This window comes from Micromys minutus (genome assembly GCF_963924665.1).
Source record: "Micromys minutus genome assembly, chromosome: 13".
Classification (NCBI taxonomy): Eukaryota; Metazoa; Chordata; class Mammalia; order Rodentia; family Muridae; genus Micromys; species Micromys minutus.
The window spans coordinates 3511335-3527172 of record NC_137982.1 but is presented as its reverse complement, the minus strand read 5'-3'; the positions used below and the strand labels follow the sequence as shown (position 1 = coordinate 3527172).

The following is a 15838-nucleotide window of genomic DNA, read 5'->3' as shown; positions in this document are numbered from 1 at the left end:
ACTCATGTTGGTCTGCCTGCCTCTGCCTCCTAAGGTCTAGGACTAAAGGTGTGTGTCACCGTGCACAGTCCAATGGGTGACTTTTAAAAAGGGGTGGTCTACATACACAACAGCGTATTATTTGCCTATAAATAAGAACGGAATTGTAGTTTTGTGTGTGTGTGTGTGTGTGTGTGTGTGTGTGTGTGTGTGTGGCTATGGAGGTCAGAAGATATGAGGTTCCCTAGAGCTGTACTTACAGGTCTATGTGAGCACTTGGGTCTTTAACTGCTGAGCCAGCTCCAACCTTTTTTGAGATAGGGTCTCATTATGTAACCCCGACTAAGCTGAAACTCTATGTGGCCTAGGCTGTCCTTGAACTCACCAAGCCCCAGCTCCCTCTGTCTGCCAAGTCCTAGGATTAAAGGTGTGTGACACCATGCACAGCTTGTTTATTTATTTCTATGTGGTGTGTTTATTGTGCATAGGGGATTTGTGCCTATGTGTATATATTCAGAGGTCAGCAGAGGACATCAGGAGTCCTTGATTAGTTCTCTACCTTATTGCCTGGATCCAGGGTCTCTCACTGAGCTAGGTTGTGCTCCCAGGAATGCTGGGGATTCACTTGTCTCTGCTCCCCAGGCTGGGGTTGCAGGCCTCTGCAGTGATAGGCCTTGCTTTTTACATTGCTAGGGGTTTAAACTCAGGTCTTCATGCTTGCACAAGTGCTCCTACCCACTGAGCCGGTTTTCTAGCCCCAAATTTGTATTAACTGCAAGAAAATAGATGGAACTAAAATAGATGGGACTTTACTTTTAGAGAGAAGAGCCAGACTCAGAGAGAAATACTTCATGTTTCCTCTCATGTGCTAACTTTTGATTAGTGCGTGAACACAAATATGTGTATGTATGTGTGCATATATGTGTACATATACATACATATATGTGTATATATGGATTTATATAATGCATACATATATGCGTGTATTTATGTGTATACATACATGCATACATACAAGTGTTCATGTGTGTGTACATACATATATACCATATGTATACACACACACACACACACACATATATATAAATATATATATACACACATATATATAGGATGGTTTCACAATGAAATAGAGTATTTTGAAAAGATTTTATTTATGTGTACGTGTTTGTGTGTGAATGTATGCCATGTGAGCATGGGTGCCCACAGAGGTCAGAAGAGGACATGAGATTCCCAGGAGAGTATGAATACCTGGTGCGGGTACTGAGAACTGAACTGTGACCTTTCACTAGAGCAGCAAGTGCTCTTAACTCACAAGCTAGCTCTCCCCCCCCCCACTATTTTCTATAATTAATATAGACTTAAAAAGAAAGTTAAAAGAAATAGGGATAAGGTTGGTCCTTTCTGATGCCCCAGGCTCTAGTCAGCTTTACTAAAAGTTAGATTTCTACCCATTCCCTGTTCACTCCCATGCTGTCTCCTGTCATCCCAGATCAGTTACTGGGCCATCGGGGCTTGCACAATTCTGGTAGTGAACTGTACCCATGTGGGGTTTGCAAGGACCTGGGGGGCCCGTTCCTATGTGGGGCTTGTAGGCATGTCCAGCTGCCTCGTCCTCTAGGTTGTGTTCCCACCACAGTCTGGGGTTCCAAACATCTTCCTACTTCTTCTAGGGAGGTGCCTATGTTTGGCCTGGAGGCCATCTGGAGGAATGGCCAAGTGGTGGGCCATGTCCGGAGAGCCGACTTTGGATTCGCTGTGAACAAGACCATCGCTTATGGTTATATCCGAAACCCCAGTGGTGGACCAGTGAGTGAGCTCTGTTCCCCAAACCCTTCCCATCCTCTGCACCGTGCCTGTGCATGCTGGGAACACAATAGTAAGCAAGCCAGGAAGGACAGTTCCCAGTCCTGGTCTCCAGCAGAGTTATTTTTGCTCGTTTTCTCTTTTATTTCTAAAAGAAGCTGACTGGTATGCCCCGAATATTTTATTGATCAAAAAGAGTTGCAAGGCCTAAGACAGTGTTCTCTGGTCCCAGAAGCTAGCAGACCATCTCTGCCCTTCCTCCTCACCCCAAATACCTCAACCCTGGCAAGTGAGACAAACCCAGGCTGTAGGTTCTTGGGCAGCCTGGACAGCCACAAGGAGGGTGCCAGCTGTGTCCCCAGGGGAAAGGAGATGAACGTTCCCCTTTCCTGCCTTCCAGCCACGGGTTTAGAGCGGCAATGGGTAGTGTCATATACTTTCATACCGCCTAAGAATTCCTGGAGGGATATGTACCTTTGCCCAAGTCTCACTGAGGTCTCCTGTGCACCAACTCCAGCCCCAGAGGTGCTGACTTGGCTCTGCCTTCCATCCTGACAAGTTGGACCACAGTGTCCAGCTGAATGGATGGAGGAGGGACCAGGCTAGGGAAGAGGCAAAGACTAGCGGCTCTCATGAGGCCTGGGGGTAGCCTGACTTCTGGAGCTGAGGTGGGAGTGGGGGTGGGGATAGTAGGGAGGAGTCCTGTGCTGGAGCAGGAGGCTCAGGACATGGGCTTAACTTGAGGTTGTGGCTTCTTTGTGCTCTGGGACCATGGCCCAGCGGTTCCTCTAAGAGCCCCAGCTTTACCTATAGAAAGGGTACAGACTCTCACCCTTCAGTATGGACAACTACTCTGGGTGGAACTTGATTGACAGGTATTAAACATTGTAAACCAGCTTGGGACCTTGGTGTTTGCACAGATTTTACCACTGAGAGGCCACAGCCTGGGTCCTGGAAAAGACAAGATTAGAAGTTCATTTATGGGTTCCCAGACTTGGTGAGCAGGGGAGAATCCACAGTCCTTTCTTTAAAAGAACACTGGGTTTCTGATAAATAGAGCCCAGGGAGCCCAGCATAAATCCCACACAGAGAAGGAGCCCAACATTGAGGGTGATCAAAGGCGTGAGAAGCTGGCGTCCTGATGATGTGATCAGGTTTCTGGAATACTCATGCCCCAAGAGTGGGCAGATGCTGCAAAGCTGCCAACCCATCCCCCGCTTATATACCAGAGCTGTGCTGAGATACTCCACATTTCTAAGTAAGAGTAAGGAACCAGGGTGAGTTTTGTGGCCCCTGGGTAGTTATTAGCTATTATTATAAGAGTGATTATTAGCTGGACTGAGCTAGTCAGTTTACTCTGTGCCCTGCCGAGACCCACCAGCCTCCCAGCCACACAAGGAAGTGCATGCCAAAGGCCTCACCCCTAAAGATCCCTTGGCTTTAAAGGGTGATTTTCTTTTCTTTTCCTTTCTTTTCTTTTCTTTTCCTTTCTTTTCTTTTCCTTTCTTTTCTTTTCCTTTCTTTTCTTTTCCTTTCTTTTCTTTTCCTTTCTTTTCTTATTAAATGCAGTTCTGAGCCACCTGGAATGGGGGAACAAGCCCCAGATCCCTCCAGCTTGGGCCCAGGAGTCCTCACTGTACACAAAGAATCAGCTCCTTGGGTGGCCTAGGAGAATTTCTCCCTCCAGCACAGTAGACTGGCAGGCTATAGCACTCCTCCCAGCCTGAGGAGCACCTGCTCCCAAGCCTAACAGCTCCAGAGGGGTTGCTGAGAAGAGAAGGCCAGATGTGGGTTGAAGAGGGGCAGGGTGGGGGGCTCAGACCAAGCTGTCCAGAAAGCTGCTTCATTCACCCTGTCTCTCAGAAGAGCACATCTGGCCACTGGCCACCAGCCCTATAGCAATGATGTGTTTGTCTAGCTCTAAAATCCATGCAGGCTCCTGCCTCAGACCCATCTTCCCAGGGAGCTGGGAGCAGGTCATGGGAACAGGTCATGCAGAGGACGAGGTCTTGTTGGCTACTGGACCCAGGCTTTGATGGGCTCAGATGTTCCTGTCTGGCGCAGCTCAGGGTGTGGGATCCGCTACTCTTAGGAGCTCTTGGTCTCAAAGAAGGGATTGGTTCATTAGTGAGGTAGGAGTGGATAACCATAGACCCCTGTAACAACTGACTACCCTCTGCTTCTAGGTCTCTCTGGACTTTGTGAAGAATGGGGAGTATGCCTTGGAGAGAATGGGGGTCACCTATGCTGCCCAGGTTCACCTCAAGTCTCCCTTTGACCCCGACAACAAGAGGGTGAAGGGGATCTACTGATGGGCTGCAGGGTGGAGGCTGCAGTTGCTCAGGCTCCTGGGAACTGCCACATCCTCACACTGCCTGTGGATTCCCGCACTGCCCACAGCCCTGTGTCCTGAGACCTGGGACAAAAGCAAAACACAGACTCTTCCACCTTCAGCCTCCATCTGATCCTGCTAACCACCGCAGCTCCTAACAAGGGCTGCATGGGCCACTATGTCCCTCCCTCTTACAGACCACACAGTGGTCTCCAATCTACTCTAATCCTCCCAAAATGCACCCTGCAGATGTCTTGGCTCAAGGTCCCTGTGAGTATCTCTGGTGTATGATTAGCCCAAGATGGAAGCCATAAAGTAGGTAGATTTCCCCTCTGTTCCTCACTCGGATAACTGCCAATGGATAGTTACAGTGTTTGAAGAGTAGTGGATTGGGAGAGTGAGCGGGGATTGATGAGCAATGTCTGCCACAGGTATAGGGCAGAGAGCACAGAGACAGGTGCTGATCTAGTCCAGTCCTTCCTCAAAATGGCTGCCTTTCAGACCAGAGAGGAGAAGGGTAAGAAAGCTCTTGTCGTAGCCCTCCAGTTCTGCAGGAGAGAAAGCCTTCTGAGAGTCACCAGCATTTGACACAGGAGGTACGTGGCATTTGGACCAGGAACCTCCCTTACTTACAAAGAAGTGTCATATTCTGCCCCGGTTTCCCCTGAAGCCATTGATCATGGGTCTGGGGACACCAAGATTGCTTTTGTGCATAACCCTCTGCAGTGCACGTTTCCAAGGACTTTTCACTTCTGTCACAGATGCATGGCTTCTTGCTCAAGCTCTAGTGAGGGGCTGCTCCGGTTCTGCTCTGTGAGATAGAGTGTCCCCTTCTCCCACCCCGTGTAACCATCACATATGTCCTCATGTCAGGGGCACCCTGGCTCTCCTTCCTGGGTGAATGCCCATCCCTTTGCTGTAGACCCAGCCTTCTTCCTCTGCCTCACACCCTGACTGAGAAATCGGGATGCTGTAGCTCCACAAAGATCACCATGTAGTCTTACATGCCTCATAGTCTAGGAGAGGAGGAGGCCATAGTGATATGGAGCTGGGGTGTTCTAAACCCAAAAAGAAGGCAGCAGAGAGGAGCTGTGGGCATAGTTGTCCTGGGTGGGCTCTGAATCTTCATAAATTCACACACCACACACTAAGCTGGAAAAGGTCAAGTTAATAAAATTTTGTGAAACCATCGGAAGATGTGTGGTGTATAGCTGGTCCCCTGAGCCTGGGGAAGGGCTGGAGGCAGGAGAGTGTGGGGGAGCCTCTGGATGGCTGGAGGAACACCTGTGGTCTCTTGGGATTATGGGTCTGGCTCTTGGAAAACATGAGTTTTATGGAGCCAGAGAGGGAGGAGAGGGAGGAGACTGGAGGAGAGAGGAGGAAGGAAAAGAAGGAAGGAGGAGGGAAGAATGGGAAAGAAGTAAGAGGAGTAGGGAGGAAAGGGAAGGAGAGGGAAGGTGGCTGCCCTATTGCCCAGCCTCTCCCCACCGTTCTGGCTGAGAACCCTGAGTTTGGAGGATGACCACATGCAGCTTACAATCTGTCCTTGGGGACAACTCAGGACAAGGGAGGTTTGAGTGCTTTCCCAGCCTAACTCATTTCTCCCAGACCTCATAAGCCTGCCTGCCTCCCCCAGGCACAGTTCTTGGAAGGATGTCGGGCCCCTGAGTGAGAGAGAGCAGCTCTCAAGAATCCCCTCCCAAGCTCACCTGTTCATCTGCAAAGTCCCCAAAGTGCCTTTGACTAGGGCATCCCATCCTGCATGAATCACAGAGACCCCAAGCCTGACTTCTAGCACTGGTAATCTAGAAAAAAAATTTCCCCTGGACACAGACACCATGGCCCGGCTGGGGCTGAGCCCTGCCTATCAGAAGTCACTGGTAAACTGACAGGAAAGTTCCCGAGTGTGCAGAGCAGTGTGACTGTCAGCGGGAGGAGAGGATGTACCCTCAGGTGTCTCCATGAGATCCAGCAGTGTTGGGCTTCAGAGGTTCCTAGACAGAGCTGTCACTGCCGAGGAGGACAACAGGCTTCTTTCTCTCACATAAACACAGGTTTGCTGCCCCTGGCCTGGTCTCTGTTACACTGAGCAGAGACGTTTTCTTCAGGGCTGGAGAGATGACCTGTAGGTAAGGCACTCAGCATGTAAACTTGAGGACCTGCATTTGGATCACCAGGACCCAAGTAAAACTCAGGTTTGGTGGCACATTTCTGCAACTCTAGCACTGGGTTTCGGGAAGGACTTAGAAATAGGCAGGTCCTTAGTCTGTGGGCCACCTGGTTTAGCCAGTGAGATCCAGAAATGCCTCTATGAGATTCATTTGCTCCATTAGCGATCAATGTGGGAGGGCCCAGGCCATTGTGGGTGGAGCCATCCTTGGGCAGGTAGCCCTGGGTTCTATTAGAAAGCAGGCTGAGCAAGCCATGGGAAACCAGCCAGTAAGCAGCACCCCTCCATAGCCCCTGCCTCAGCTCCTACTCCACGTTCTTTCCCTGCTTGAGTTTCTGTCCTGACTTCCTCCAGTGATGGACTATGATCTGTAAATGTGAGCCAAATAAACCTTTCCTCCCCAGCTTGCTTTTTGGTTGTGGTGTTTTGTTGCAGCAAACCTAAGACAACGAGAGAACCTACCTTGAACAATAAGGAAGAAGGTGACAGAAGAAAGCATATGACACCAACTTCTGGTCTCTGCATCCATGGCCACACATGTGCTTGCACACCCATGTATAAAGTGCACACACATAGACAATGCTTGGTCTGGAGAAATGGCTCAGCCATTAGTGGTTAGGCTCACAACCAAGAATATAAGAGAGAATACTTGCAGTAGAGCAAGGCCAGCATACTACACCACATGTCTTCCAGTAGAGACGGGGAGGCTCCTCTGGCAGGATGAGATTCCCATTTCTCTGATAAAGACTGAGGCCTTAGTAACAAAATATTTAGGTCACTTCCAATTTCTTCCCTCCCACACATCCAGAGGCTTCCTATTCATGGTGCTGACACAGAGGCCATGTCTCTTTAGCCTGTATGGAAGACAGCAGAAACATTTGGAGAGGAGGGAGACACAGACTCCCTCTGTGGACTGCAAGCCACTCACGCGTCATGCCCCTGAGGTAGGTCTGACCAGCATGCTACATGCTCTAGGTGGTGTCTCCACCACCCAACCTGCAGAGAGGGACTGAGAGATGGTATCAATAGATGCTCTGCCTCAGCTTAGGGTCTCTGCCTGGAGGACCAACCATGCCTCCTGGAGCTCTGTGTAACCTAGTTGAGCCTGTGCACTCATTCTGCCTCTATCCCATTGGGGACCCAGGGGTCAGAGGTATTGCCAAGGACAGCCTGAGTCCTGTCCTGTCACTCTTGATGGTAGGGGCGAGCAGGGAGTCAGGTGGTTCTACATCTCTGGGAAATGAGCTAGACAAAGCCCACAGGCAGAGCTGAAACCTTTTGAGTGGGCAGAGGGAGCCAGGCCTGGGCTGTGGTGAGAGACAGACAAAGGTGGGCATCCGGGAAGGGATCAGAAGATGGCTCACTCAAGCTATTGCCCTCACCATCAGGTGACCATCCTGTCAAGATGCAAAATGGCCCGTGTGCTCCCTAACTTCCGGCTGGCCCAGCCACTCCTGGTCAGTTGTGGATTCTGTCTGGTTAAATAGCCCTGAACATGCCAGCATGTGGCCCCTTCTGCCTTTGGTTGCCTCCCACTGTCTTCCCACTCTCCCGGTCCTCATTAAAGCAGCCCTCACGTAAATATGCTGAGTATCTAAATGCCAAGCTTAGGCTGCCCTGGCACTGAGACTTCTTCCACTGAAGATCTGATGGTGCCATACCTGCAGGTAGGCACTTGGCATGGGTGACCAGTGTCTTAGATCTCTACTGCTATGTAGGTTACAGTGGCAGCCCACCAAGGAGCCTGTAGACAACTTGGTAAGCCCAGGAACCTGTGTGCAATCTCATTACAGCATCTTAGGAGGTCACTACAGCTTGAGGAGTGGCACCAGTTCTGCATCAGGGGTGGTAGGTGTCCCTAGGCCCTGAGACAACGATTGCAAGCAGTTCTCCACAAGGATGGGATGCTGTGTGGATGCCCATCCATTGTTACAGCCAGGAGTCACATTTTACCTGACATAAGGGAATGACACCAGAAAGGGAACTATAAATATTCCAGTGTGTGTGTGTGTGTGTGCGCGCACAAATATGTATATAGAGGCCGAAGGTCAACCTTGGGTTTTGTTCTTTGGTTGTCTACCTTGCTTAATGAGACAAGGCTTCTCATTGGAACCTGATGTCCAATGGTTAAGCTAGGCTAATGAGCCAGCAAGCCTCAGGGATCTCCATTTCTCTCCACCTCAGTGCTAGGACCATAAACATGCACTTTCGAGAGGGTTCTGGGGGTTGAACTTGGGTCCTCACACTTGCATGACAACTGTTTTGACAACAGAGCTGTGTGCCTAGCCAATCTTTGTCTCAGTTTTGGGACAGAATATCATGTAGACCAAGGGGGCCTTAAGCTCTCTTGTGTAGCCAAAAATGAACTTAAATTTCTGATCCTCCTGTCTATACCTCCCAAGAGATGGGGTGATGGGTGGTGCTCATGTACCTGTCCCCAGTTTTATGTGAATCTGGAGTTAGAAGGTGGAGTTTTGTGCATGTTAGGCTAAAGTGTTCTACCAACTGAGCCACATCCCTCACCATGGTGCTTATCATTTTTAAATTAATCTAAATAAAAATTAAATAACCCCTGAGACTGAGGTGCTCTGGAGCAGTTCAGGGCCAGCTCATGTAGACCTTATCCATGGCCTGGAGGTACCCTATGTGTACCTAAAGCCCTTTCAGCACTGATAGAACTGAAGGATGTAGCATACCCCATCCTTTGGCACTCCCTAAAAGCCCTGGCTTCTGGGAGGCTAGATATCCCTCTCCTCCATGGGCCACCCAAGCCCAGCAAGGGCAAACAACGCACCCAGCAGACATGGGAATGGCTCACACTCAGGCGTTTTATACCACCTCGGTGAAGAAGGTAGATCTAAAGACTTGCTTTGGCTTAGAACGGATCAGAAGGATGTGATCTCAATAGCCTGTTACCCTTGTGTCCTCATGTTCAATTCTTGCAAGCTCACTCACGATTCCTGCCTGGAAAACAAGTGTATGGAGTTGGGAACCTAGATGCTTGTGTCAGACAGACCTGGGCTCCACCGCTCACTACGGAAACCTCATCATCTAACCCAGTTCTCTGAGCCTCAGTTTCCTCTTCTAGAGAGGAGACATAACATGTCCTTGAAGGTTTAGGCAGTTGGTGGGAACCTCATGTGTCTCAATTGGCAGTCATAACAACCCCTTGCTTACCCTGATAAGGCCTGTTGTGACAGACAGAGGACAGGGTACAGATGACCTCCCTGGAGAACTAGCATGACAGCCTAGAGGAGGCAGGAGACTGTGGGTCTGGACATGTCACATGGACAGCAGGTGGGCCCTTTTGTGGTCTTCGGGCAAAGTGCTAGCCCATGAGCCTCAGTCTTCCTGTCTGTAAATGGGTACACCACTAGGAGTAGATTAACTGTGTTGAAGGTCGGGCACCTCAGAGCTCCATAAGCCTTTCTTGTATTCTCTGGCTCTAGACAATGTGGGCAGGCAGCCATAGAGTGAAGGTAGAGCTATGGACACTGCCTGCCTCCCCATCTCCCAGGTGGTGCAGATGACAGAGGGCTGAGCTTTGCTCTGGACCATCAGGCCTGGCATTTCACCCCGATTACACCCATGACTTATGGGCGCCTGGAGCCATGATTCATACCACAAGGCGAAGAGTCTGGGCACTTTCATTCCCGAGTAATAAAGCGCCTTGCCGAAGGGGAGGCAGTGCTTAGCTGGTGTCTGCGGGGTAGGGATGTGGGAGACCCAGAGCTCATCCATCATCCTCCCTGCCCGAAGAAGCCTGGGATGCATTTTGCTGAAAGAGCTGAAAAGGTCCAGTCTCCTGCTCCCTTCCAAAGCCATCAAAGAGCTGAGCTGGCCCTTCGGCAGGAGACTGAGAGAAAAGCCAGGGAGGGTAGAGGTGACTAGAATTATAGAAGCAGGCCTACATGAGGCAACATGTGTGATAGAGCCCAGAAGGCTCAGCACAGGGCAGGAATATTGGCTATGCACATGTGTACACAGTTGGTGCTAGGTAAGGGTGAGCCTCATTTAACAGACAAGGAGACTGAAGATCAGGCAGCTGAGTGGCTTGCCTTAGTCACTCCTTCATTAAGGACCCAGCTCTCACCCACCTATTTCAGAGCCTGGCCTGTCACCAGCAGGAGAAGCCACTGGCTCTGATCCTTCCTTTCCCCTATAGAGCCTGGCTCGAGCCATCTTGGCTCTCCGTGGTGGAACTGCTTGTTGGGGTTTCCCTCTAGGTGGGTGAAAATACCCACTTACTCTGCCACGAAGCGAGTTTCCCCAGGAAGTCTCCAGCTAAACGACTTGTCCTGCCTTGTTTCAGGGAAGCCGCCCACTGGGAAACATGAGCCACTCTGCAAAGGAATATTAAAGCAGTGTTGTCAGGGCATACACCAACACAAGTCACCACTGGAGAACCAACAGGGTCGGGACTGTGGGGCCTGGGGAGTCTGCACCCAGCCTGACAAGGCTGTTCTGGAGGCAAAGTAGGTCCTGTGGAATTGACACTGGACTCCCATAGCAAGTTGTCCTCATAAGGAGCCAGCAGCGTGTAGATAACGTCCAGGGCTGCTCTGTCCAGTTGGACCTCATGGGATGCAGTCCTGCAGGTGTCTCCGAGGTGACGTGTTCCTTCATCTTAGGTAAACAGCACTATTCTATGGAAGGGAGTCTTCACACAGGGGTTCACAGAGCCAGTATGAGCCCACAGGAACAAAATGAGGAGGGGCTAAGGAACAGCTTCTCAGAGGGTGGGCCTACTCAGCGTCTGTCTCCGTTATGGTGACCACAGTGGGGCTAGTGGGTCCCTGGGTCTGTTGGATGGGGCAGTGTGGGGTAGGTTCTTCCAGTGTGGAGGCGATGTTAGGCAGAGGCTGCAGATTCCACTCACCCTGTAAGAAAGGGACCAGAAGGTAAACTGAGGCTGGAGGGACCAAGCAAGGTGCTGTCCTTAAATTTATTTATCCCATGCTGAACACTCCCTACCTCTTCCAAGTCAGCCTTTGAGGGTTACCAACAGAGGACCCGTGTCCCTTCCCTAAGCAGTGGTGCTCTCTAGTCAGAAACCTGGAGCCCTCCAGGCGCTTCCACCTCCACGCCTACACCTTCTCTCAGTGGTATACCCCAAGGAAAGGATCAGAGTCTTTGGAGGCAGACTGTGGTTTTAGCCACTGTCCAACAAAGGCTTCTGCCTCAAGCTGCTCTGGGGCGAGCAAGCCTCCCTGTGGCGTGGGTGTTTGGGTTAGCAATTAATCCAGTATCCAAATGCTGCTAGGAAAGGCCGATTCACCTCTCGCTGCAGTCCCTGCCTCCCCTGCCTAACAGAGCAGGCTGGGTCTGCTGACCAGCACTCTGGGCTGGCACTGCTGCTGGCTGGCTCTGCTGAGAAATAAATTAGGTGCCTCTGAATCCCAGCAGGCCTCAGATAAGGAGGGAGAAACTGCGCTGTGGGGCTCTTGTCACAGACTGCTTGCTGGTTTCTTGCCTCCTCTGACCATAGCTCTATTTTTATTCCCTGGGGAGGGTGATGGTACTCAGTCACACACCGTCCAGACAGGGCTGAAGTTGGTCCTGTGTTGTACTGTGCCCAGGAGAAGTGGCCTCCCTGGCCTTCCCGGCAGCATTGCCGTTCATTTTCTTAGTCTCGTGTGAGAATCACTTGTTGGGGAGTTCAAGCCTATCTCAAGCCTTCCTCAACCTATCTGGGATCTTCCTCGAGATTTGAACAGACCGGGGATTGGAGCCAGGCAGCAGTGGTGTTTGTTGATATTGGATAGGATGAGCTAGTGTTGAATGTCTGCTGTGATCCACCATTCAACCCCATGCTGTCGTACCGGGAAGCGAACGGCAGAGGTCTTGTTGCAATGCATGGAGATAGGGGCGTAGTTATACAGAGCCTTGAGCATGTCACGATTGAAAGAGTTCCAGGGCACCGAGGCGAACTGCTGAGGGACAGATACCTGAGGGCAAGTGCAGACCTCCTTACTGCTGAACCTGGAAGGGAGGAGAATAAATCAATTTATAGGTGTAGCTGAGGGATGGCAAAGGCAGCATGGCCAACAGTGGCTCTTCACCTCTTCCCTAGCCTTACCTCTTTTAGTCACTGCCTGAGCTGTCATGGTCCTGCTTCCATCTTTTATATTACATTAGCTTGTTAAAAATGGCTGCTCTGGCAATAGCTTGTAAGTTGAGAGACTGATTTGTGAGACCTGCCACAGGCACCTCCAAAGACACAGAAGGTCTGATGGCATGCATGCTAACTTCACTCCAAAAACTTAGCTCACATTCTGCATTTATCCTCCCAGCCTCCTAATAGGAGGATGTGGGGTGGGGGGCAGGGTGCAGGGGGCAGGGTGCAGGGGGCAGGGTGCAGGGTACAGGGTACAGGGGCAGGGGGCAGGGGGCAGGGTGCAGGGGGCAGGGTGCAGGGTACAGGGTACAGGGGCAGGGGGCAGGGTGCAGGGAGCAGGGGGCAGGGGGCAGGGGGCAGGGGGCAGGGGGCAGGGGCAGGGGGCAGGGGGCAGGGGGCAGGGTGCAGGGGGCAGGGGGCAGGGGCAGGGGCAGGGGCAGGGGGCAGGGGCAGGGGGCAGGGCGTGCTGGGCTCCACAGGGGCAGAAAGCAAGAAAAGGTGCTTTACTTGTTTACTATGTGAAAGTATTTCTGTAGGAAGCCATCATCCACCGCACTCTTGCAGAGTTCCAGCTGTGTCTGAGGATAGTAGTGTACATAGTTGACACACATCTCCTCCAAGATTCCAAATCCACCCTGCAGGAGAGAAAAAAAAAAAAAACCTGTCAGCCCTCAGCACATTGATCTCAGCACCCTGCTTGTCTATGGCTTTCTTGTGACTACTTGTTTCTCTTCTTGCAGCAGGGCAGCATCCAAAACTCCCTTGCCCTCAGGAAGGTACCCCCCACACACTCATAGGATCTGTTGGTGGCAGGAGACAGACAGACACACACACACATACACACACACACACACACACACACACACACACAGCCAATGAATAAACATCAGATAGCAATTTTTTTAAAGGAAAAATAAAAAACAGAAACAAAGAGACAGGACCTTGCTGTTCTCATCTTATGGGTTAGAGAAATGGAGTCTTAGGGAGCAAGGGACGAGTCTCTGCGGTCTCCAGTAGAAGCTGACCTCCCTACACATTGCCAATGTGACTTGCTGGCTACCAGTCACATTGGTACTGCAGAGACAGACGTGAGTCCCCGGAACAGTGTCAGGAATCCAGGCCACCTGTCCACAGTATGGGAGGTACAGGGCAGGTGACATTCTACTGCTCACTTTCTGCCCTCAGAGCTTGTGAACTAGCCCTGATTTGGGCGTGGGGGAAGGTGGAGAGCTCTGCACCAGGTCAGGAACCAGGCAGGAAGACCAACCCAAGGCTGTCCCAGCTGCTCTCCAGGATCCTGGCTCCTTGTGAACACAAAGTTGGGGAGGGAGATTTTATTTGGCTGGTTAGAACTGGTAAAGGGAGGAAGGCTTTCACTAATTCATGACACATGGTGGTGCAAAGCTCAGCTGGCCCCTGCTTGAGTCATTGGGGTCTGGGTGTCTCTATGGAAGAATAGGAGAAGTTTGTCATAAGAAGTTGGCCTGCTTCCTGTGTGCTAGATGGGTCTTTCTGCAGTATCTGCTTGTCCCAAGCACTCATTTTTCAGCTTTTATAGCTCCCAAATGAGCATGGGACTACCCCCCCATGACCCCTCCCCCAGCTCTGTCACCTCAGAGGTCAAGAATGAGATCGTAGCCTGGAATAGATTCTCCTTCCCTCCTCCCTCATTATGAGAAGAAAGCTGAAGTTCAAAGGGCACTGTCCCTTTAGATCCTCAGGTTGTCAGAGGCAGGAAGCTCAGGTCTGCCTTCTGGAAGCTCCCATTTCTTCTGATCTCAGATGGACACTCCCCCACTCCCCCCCCCCCCCATCAAGAAGTATGAGTCCTACATAGCTAAAGAGGTATCTTGTCCTTGAGACTTGGGCTTGAAGACCTAGGATCTGATATTTTAGCTGTTTGCTAGGCCAGTGGTCATGGACATCCTAAGACAAGTAAGGCACTGTTTATTGGCCATGAATCTGGCAAGGCAGGAATAGAGCCCTGGCAAAAGCATCTCTAGCAGAGCAGGCCTAGGGGCTCTCTTCCACCATGACTGGCAGTGCCTCCCTTCCCCCACCCACAGCAGGTGCCAATGCCTGTGGAAGTGTCTGGAGAACATGCTCACTTTAGAGACTGGCAGGAGACTCGCTTTAGAGGCTTTAGAGATGGGTTATGTATGGGAAAGAATCCAGCCACAGAAGGCTGCATAGCATGTAAAGACAATGGTGAGACATGTCCAGAACAGAATCATCTACAGCAAGTGGATCTGTGTTGGGCTGGATGAGGGGACCTGGAGGCAAGAGCTGTGGCATGACGGTGTGCATGGATCTGTGAACATGCTTCCAGAGCTGCACACGTCACACACTTCGGCTGTGTGCTGTGTGAATCATCATCTCACAATACGACTATTTAAAGAACGCACGTGAAACAGTGGGGAACCCTGAGCCGTGGCCAAAGGCCCAGGACGCTGTGCAGAGAACAGCGCTACTGTATTAATAGGAGTTCCTGGGGCTCAGGGGTTCCAGGCTGGGATGTAGCCCAGGTCTGGCCCACTCTGAACCTCACAGTTGATGTGTTAATTATTGGGTGCACAAGGATCAATTAGAAGGCCAGTGGGATTGATGGCTGTGAATAGTGGGGTCCCAGGAAACCATGGTTAAACATCCCTCTCCCTGCCCAACGTGCTCCAGCTGAATGACACATTTCCTGTCTACCTCACCTTGAAAATAGTCCTCCCACGAGGACTCATCCTTGGACTACCCACAATGCAACCCAAAGCAAGACTCATGTCATTTCCCTAGAGTGGCCGACCTCATCCACCTGCCTGGTGCTGCCACGTCGCCACAGTCATCTTAAGACCATGCTTTGTCCTCTGTGGCTCCTGGCATATCCCCAGCCAAACTCTCACAACCTCCCTGTTACCTCTTAGGAGATGTCTGCTGAAGTTTCTGTGACTCTATTATTTTGGTTTATCTCTTGTAGCAGATATCTCTCCAGCTGGACGTTTAAATCCCAAAGTGAGTCCTGGTTCCCTCAAATGCCAGGGAGACACCGAGCACAAGGGAACCAATGAGAACCCATCTGTGTTGACAGTGTTCTTCCATTTCAGACTCAGTGGGACAAGTGCAGAGTCCAGCATGCTCCCTGAATAACAGGAGCTAGGGGCCTGGGGGGAGCATCCCCTGAGAGCGGTCGCTCCATTTGGGGAATGTAGGAGGGGCAGTCCTGCGTCTGGCACCCTACACTCAACCATGGGGATGTTTAAAAATCTTTAAACAGACTCTGGGCTGTTCACTTTTCTGTGTGGGAGGCTGGAGAAGCAGGTGTGACTTACCACTGTGGCCTGCATCTTGTCTTCTGTGTTGTATGTACACGAAGTGACGAGGACATCCCCCTGGGGAGAGAGGCAGTAGGCACGTCACCACCTGCCTACCCAGTGCTGACCATCTT

General features: G+C 51.1%; 2 protein-coding genes across 2 annotated transcripts in view; one reads left to right on the top strand and one right to left on the bottom strand.

Moving 5' to 3' along the window:
• SARDH (sarcosine dehydrogenase) overlaps window positions 1-4097 on the top strand; it is a gene marked incomplete at both ends in the record, with an annotated part of 56296 nt that extends 52199 nt beyond the window's left edge. The window contains 2 exons of the mRNA XM_080927504.1: window positions 1653-1788; window positions 3972-4097. Coding sequence (XP_080783630.1) covers window positions 1653-1788; window positions 3972-4097 — 262 coding nt within the window. The remainder of the gene's footprint in view (window positions 1-1652; window positions 1789-3971) is intronic.
• A 6935-nt stretch (window positions 4098-11032) lies between these two features.
• Window positions 11033-15838, bottom strand: part of DBH (dopamine beta-hydroxylase) — a gene marked incomplete at both ends in the record, with an annotated part of 16484 nt that continues 11678 nt past the window's right edge. Inside the window, 4 exons of the mRNA XM_080927509.1 lie at window positions 11033-11167; window positions 12110-12269; window positions 12913-13040; window positions 15723-15782. Of these exons, the coding sequence (XP_080783635.1) occupies window positions 11033-11167; window positions 12110-12269; window positions 12913-13040; window positions 15723-15782 (483 nt within the window). The remainder of the gene's footprint in view (window positions 11168-12109; window positions 12270-12912; window positions 13041-15722; window positions 15783-15838) is intronic.